Source organism: Gobio gobio (assembly GCF_949357685.1).
Source record: "Gobio gobio genome assembly, chromosome: 7".
NCBI classification, from domain to species: Eukaryota; Metazoa; Chordata; class Actinopteri; order Cypriniformes; family Gobionidae; genus Gobio; species Gobio gobio.
The window spans coordinates 20,905,358-20,912,249 of record NC_137103.1 but is presented as its reverse complement, the minus strand read 5'-3'; the positions used below and the strand labels follow the sequence as shown (position 1 = coordinate 20,912,249).

Here is a 6,892-nt window from a genome sequence, read left to right as displayed (position 1 = left end):
CCATTTATCTTCTCTATGTCCAGTATTCTGTCATGTACAGGTAAAGGGAGATGGAGCAGGGAGAGGTAGATCTTAACATAAACCATTTAATGAAATACAAAGAGGGCAATCTAACATGAAAACAGTCCACAGGAGAAAAAAAAGCAAACTAAGAGTAAATTAATACAAACATAAACCTGAAAGTTCTTAGCAGTTACTTTTAAAGCTAAAAAGAGAGACACCTTAAAATATTTTATTGTAAACCCACAGTGTGCAAGTCAAAGACGAGTGTGACAAGAAAAATAATAATAATAACATAAAACATAACGTGTTAGTAGTGGCCTAAAAGTTGTTGAGTGTTTTAAGGTGAACGGTCCTTCTTTGCTGACTTTACAATGAAACTTATCAACAACAAAACTCTTGCTTGATCATCTCATATATTCATGCAAACGCTCATGTTTATTGTAGTCTGTGCAAAAGTCAGCAGAGATTGAGAATATGAAAAAGTCTCACAGAGATGCAACACCTCCCCTTTGTGGTTGATGAGTGAAGTGGTATTTAATGGTTAATTATGATTTCGCTCAGTTTTCAGCCTCAGTAATACCAGCAGCTCAAGTGTAAAGCTGTCATCAGTTAAACATTATCTCGAAGGAAATTAGTTATCCATATGGATTTTGTAGTATCTGAAAATGTCCTTGATACATAGTCATTTTTCATTGTGTTATGCTGGTCGGTTGGATAGTTATGGATAATAAAGAATAAAGACATTTAAAAAAGGGGTTTTGTCACAATATGAAAATAAGTATAAGTCAGCTGGTTATTATTGCATTTAATAACCCATCAGGCTGTACTAATGTACACACATGATACTTCACACAGCTGCTTGCTAAAGAAATATATGGCAATGTGAAACATTGATTTTAGTTTAAATTATTTTCTTTTCTTATTGATTGGATTAAAGTTTGAAGAGACTCATACTGCAATGACTGTGAAGTGTTCTTGGTCATGAGAAACATTCTGAGCAGTCAGCTATGGTTAGTTATTCCGGCCACACAAACATGCTTCCTGCTTTACTGTTCCTATAGAGAAACATGACTAGTGCACTACAGAAAACAAGTTGATGTTATAAATTTACATTAGTTTGTAGTAAAAATGCTTTTTTTTTATTTAAAGGTGCAGTGTGTAGTATTTATGAGGATCTATTGAAAGAAATCTAATATAATATAAATAACTGTTTTCAGCGGAGTATAAAAACTTACATACACCGTGGGTTCCCTTATAGTGAAATCGCCATTTTGCGCGTCATATTTCTACAGTAGCCCTAAACAGACAAACTGCTCTACAGAGCGCTAGTCACTCAGACTCTCTGCTCTCTCCGATGACGACATTTTGATCCTGCGTCGGCCACCATAGCTTCTGTGCTTTGAAAGGGAGGGGTGAGCGGTGGGTAATTCGCAACCTCACAGCAAGATGTCGCTAAAATTCACACACTGCATCTTTAAGTTTAAAATGGGCTACATGGCTACATGTTGATATTTATCTATACAACAACAAGAGTTTATCTAACCATATTCAATCTTTCATTTTCCGAATGTATATAAAGCAGTGGCGGATGGTCAATAGAGGGTGCTGGGGCGCTGCCCCCATCAAAGTTCAGGAAATATACATGTATACAAAAATGATATAAAAATGAAATAAAAATGAAATAGTTTACTCATACGACGTGCCGGCTGTTAGTAAGAGCCTCAGCATTTAATAAAAACTGGCTTTGATCGGTTAACTAATATGTTCTTCAATATGTTTCATGCGGTTTCATGCATGAGGGACGCCGGACAAATGGATGTCTATCTGAGTCCAAAAATATACGGGCTGCATGTGACCTGAAGCTGGTCTCTAATTGGTCTTTAAAGATCCTCCTCCGGAGGCAGGTCGCTGCGTTCCTGGCGAATCAGAATTTGATGCGTGTTATTTTATCCAATCTGATTGGTTCTCGTCACCTGTCATTCAACTTTCCGCTCTTGGCCACTAAAGCGAAAGTGCGCGGGCGACACAGTCACTCCGACTCCGCCAAAACCTTGTTATGATGATCACTTTCGTAGAGATGGCAAGCAGTTAAATCAAATTCTTTCACAAGGCGTTCGTTGGAAGATCCCGAACCGGACCAACGCAATTTACAAATCCAGCAGCAGGCCAGTGACAGGACACAGCTGCACTCGGAGCTTCACCTGCGCTTGTTATGAGAAACCTAAGTGGCTGGCTGGATGTGTTGTAAGCAATGCCCTATATTGCTTTCCCTGTCTTTTATTTCAAAGTGTTGATACTGAAGTTTTGTGGACAACAACGGGGATAAGAGACCTCAAATATCTGACTGAACAATGCATGAACTGTCATGACACTACTGAGATGACTGACTTTAATCAGAGAGTCATTGAGAAATTTGCTGGCCAGAAAGAAAGGAGAGCAAAATTTATGTTCAAATAGTCAACATGCTAGTCTGTTGTTGCTGTTTTTTTCTTTTTTTTCTTTCTTCCCTCATTCAATTATATGTGGGAAATGAATGTGTAAAAAGATAAAAGTGAAGACACTGTCTCCCCCCCCCCCCCCCCCCCCCCCGCCAAACTGTCACTAATGCCATATCAGTAACATGCTCACAATGGTGAAAAGTCTTGATTAAACAGACTAAACAGTGCTTAGTAACAGACATCAACCTTGAACAAATTCATAATTTTCAACAGTTAGTTGACCTGATTTTTAAAATTACACACAAAAAGTGCTGTCTAGTGGAACTGTGTGTACTTTATATGGATGTGTGTATTGTGTGTTGACATAAAATATTCAAATAATGAATAATTTTCTTCGGTTACAATTATCAAATATGCCTCTCTGGCAAATATTCAGACAAGTGGTCAGCTTTTAGCATTAACTTAGTCTCTTTTATTAAGACTGTGTGAAAAGAGCTAGTCTGCTAGTCTTACCAATGAGTAATCAGTCTTTTTTTTCTGAATCAAATTAGACCAATCTCCGGTTTTATGTAACTGACTTAAAAAAGTTAGTCTTGATTAGGTTGTAAATTTGGTTGATAATGGTACAGATATGTCAGATATGTCTATTGAGCAAAGCCTTAATAAAAGCTGCAGAGCTTTTTAAAGCAGAGCATTACAGCAGTAAGCTAGAGCAGAAATGTAATTATATATATATATATATATATATATATATATATATATATATATATATATATATATATATATATATATATATATATATATATATATATATATATATATATATATATATATATATAAAATATATATATAAAGAAGTAAATAAACACAAAGCATGAACAAGAACGTGCTGTTTAATAAGACAAGTAAACACGGTAGACAGTGACAGGATGTGACAGTTGTGCTGTGGAAAATGAGCTCTGTGGTTTCACTGGTCACTGCAGACAAGAGCACAAAAATAATCAGATTATAATATCATTATATAAGTAATGCATATGTGAACATAATATTTATGTAAAAAAAAAAAAAGTAGACAAATGATCAATCCACACTATATACTTTGTAATTGACAGTGTTTTTTTATGCCCAATACTCATCAGCTGTCTAATAGGCATTGCCCGCTGTCTTCACTTCTTCCTTTGCAGTCTCTACATCACGTCTACAAGCCTTCAAGATACTGACAGTAAGACAGTTTATACTCCTTCACAGCTCTTAAACTGAGTGTCCTGTAATGGCATATTTTCTTCATCTGGATCTCGTTGTCATCATTATTCTTTTGACTTACACAGGTACTAATTTAAGATCAAGATTTCCTTCCCTTCCTCACTTGTTTTATTGTGTCTCAAAGCCGATAAATAGGATGTACCCTTTGCAAGTTGATTTGGGTAAAAGCCCAACATATATTGTTGACTAAATAATATTATTTACTATATTACAATTAAGTGAAGTTGTTTAAAAAAACATTATATAAAAACAATGTGCTCATTTTCTTATCTACTGCATGATGACAGTGGTTTTGGTAAATGGTTTTCACAATTTTACCATACCGTGTATTTACTGTAAAACTGCAGTGATTGTTATTTTCTGTCTTTTCATCAGATTATTCCAAATCAAATCAAGAGCAAAGGATTCGGCAGCACATCAACAAAACAGTGTTTGTGGGGGAAACAGTTACACTTCACTGCAACAAAACCCCATATGATGAAACTTTCACATGGAAAATGAACAACTCTGTTATTTTTACTCATGACTCGCCCAGTAACAGAACTATGAGAAACTTCAGCTCAAAAAGGATTCACATCAACCCAGCAGCTCCAAGAGAATTAAAAATACATCAAATTCAAGCGTCTGATGCAGGAAACTACACCTGTAATCCAGCAGCAATAAGATGGACATTAACAATAACAGGTTATTACATGATTTCATTTGTTGGATTTGTTTTCTTTAAAAACAAGAGCATTCATTATATAATAAATATAAGCATGTTTTTAACCAGTGACTAGTATAGTAGAGTGCTGGTTGACTAATCATGTGTGTTTGACTCTTTTGTGTGTGTCAGAAAACAGACCAGCGTCACCCAAACAGCTCTACATCATCATCATCATCTCATGTTCTGGAGTAATTTTATTCTTTCTGATAATCACCATCAGCATCTGCATTCACAGGTGAGAGACATTGAGATTTTAATCAACATGTTGTACCTTTAGCAACACCGATATACTTCCAGCTCCTCAACAGCAACTAAACCTGTGCTAGAAATAAACCATAAGCTACTGTACATGCCAAGAAATGAACTGCTTCATACTTTTTCATTTATTTTTTCAAATGTATATTTGTAGGCAGTGTCTCAAACTCAGCACAAACAGGCAGCTTTATTGACAAAGGATATTTTCATTCACTCTATTGCTGAGATGTTTTACATTCAGTACAAATACCAGATTTGTCTTATTTTAAATAAACCCAAAAAACAGAGATGACAAATAAACTTAAGAAATTTACTTTTGCTAAAAATGTTGAGTAATATCTTCCAAATATTTTTTAATTTTGGCAAAACAAATTCTCTATATAGTGTTGATATGGCAACTAGTAAATACACTAAGTTTTGTCATCCTGGCATGTGTGGAAATTGTTAAACCAAGTGTGTTACAACTAACCCCGCATTAGGTTGTGTACATATTCATCCCCTTCTTTTCTTATGTACTGATCTGCATTCTGTTGCCCTCCAAATGCTGCATCATTGTAATAGGAAATTGAGGCAAAATATCAACTCTGGTTCAGCAAAAGAGGATGTAAGTATATTTACCACACCACAGGTTATTATTGGGCTCTTATATCTTTCCTGCTTTGAGAAGTTAAACTTCTTGTGATTTGTTTTCTTTCTATGTGTGCATGATCTGCACAGGTGAAGATGATCTCTGACTGTGAGAAACACACATTAACAGCCTGTGTAAGTCAGTTCAACTTGACACCCACCTACACACCTCCATCATGTTCACCACATCATGTCTGTTCACGGTCGCCATCTATCACTGGCCACAACTGCTGCAAAACATAACAAACTGACACACGCACACAAACACGCACGCACGCGCCGCACGCACGCACGCACGCACGCACGCACACACACACACACACACACACACACACACACACACACACACACACACACACACACACACACACAATGTTGTGCAAACAAACTACTTTGTAAAATCACTTTTGTTCCATCTATTTGAAAACTGGAACTGAAATGCCTGTTGTGTGTGTTTGACTTGTTTTATCTTTGTTTTCATCAGGTCTACAGTCTTCATACAGTTTCATGAACACGATCTTTCCTTCTCAAGATATTGAATCTGCCTCTCATCAGATGAGCATCACAATACAAGAAGATGTTTGTCAATTATTTTCATGAGTTAGAGAAATGGGACTGTCACAGTATACTACAGTCTCAGAGGATCTGCATATGTATGTGCTTTTGACCCTAAATACTATTTGCTTATTTGATGAAAACTATCTATTAAATAAATGTAATTTTCAGAGGAATATAATATGCCTAACTAGATGCTAGATAATTTTCCATTATCAAATAATCAGGATGTTGCCAGATGAAAAGAATAAAGAAAAGATCTTACAGTGTAAACAGAGTGGTTGAAATGATTTGTTGCAAAGAACAATAACAAATGTGAACACATACATCATTTTGGACTATTACATTTAACTTATTGCTGATGTTACTGACTGTATACCCAGCAAGCAATAGCCGTCATGTCACCGTCTCGGTTAACTATAGCCCTGATATAGTCTGCTATGAGTAACCCACTTCTAGCCAAAATAATCTTGAATTTGGTTACATGTCGTTTTTGTCAAAATATCTCGCGAGATATATGATATTCCATCATGTAAGCAAAGTCAACAGTGATTACAAGGTGTTTGGTTTAATTTCTTTGACATGTTCTAGATGACTATAGTCAGTGGTGGGCTATCCGGGCCTTCTCTGCTGGCCCTGTCAAAATCAAAAATATATATTTTTTATAATTCAATTTAACTAATGTGTGTCTGAACATGTCTAAATGCAATTATTGTCTATTTCAGTACGTTACAATTATATTTCCTTAAAGAATGTGGTTATTTTTTGTGAGGCTGAGCTGTATTTTCCATATGTCATCATCTAAACGCATCACAGCTCCATGGACCAGCACTAGTAGACTAGCTACACAGTAAAAAACGTTGGGTTATTTTTTTAACCCAACCGTTGGGTTACACATATTGGGTCAATATGTTGGGTTATTTTACAAAAATGTTGGGTCATTTTAACATCGTTGGGTTATTTTTAGTAATAACCCGGCCATTGGGTTACGGTTTCAGCAGCGATGGTTCAAATTTTAACGGCGAAATGCCCAGTGACAGTCAAC

At 35.9% G+C, this 6,892-nt stretch overlaps 1 protein-coding gene across 1 annotated transcript; it reads left to right on the top strand.

The window, feature by feature from the left end:
* The first annotated feature begins 3,377 nt into the window (after window positions 1-3,377).
* On the top strand, window positions 3,378-6,117 carry LOC307129222 (uncharacterized protein). The gene is made up of 6 exons (XM_079821456.1): window positions 3,378-3,663; window positions 4,080-4,388; window positions 4,540-4,645; window positions 5,227-5,269; window positions 5,383-5,427; window positions 5,777-6,117. The coding sequence occupies exons 2-6, from the start codon at window positions 4,202-4,204 to the stop codon at window positions 5,801-5,803; spliced, it is 408 nt and encodes a 135-aa protein (XP_079677582.1). The 5' UTR covers window positions 3,378-3,663; window positions 4,080-4,201; the 3' UTR covers window positions 5,804-6,117.
* Window positions 6,118-6,892: the final 775 nt, after the last annotated feature.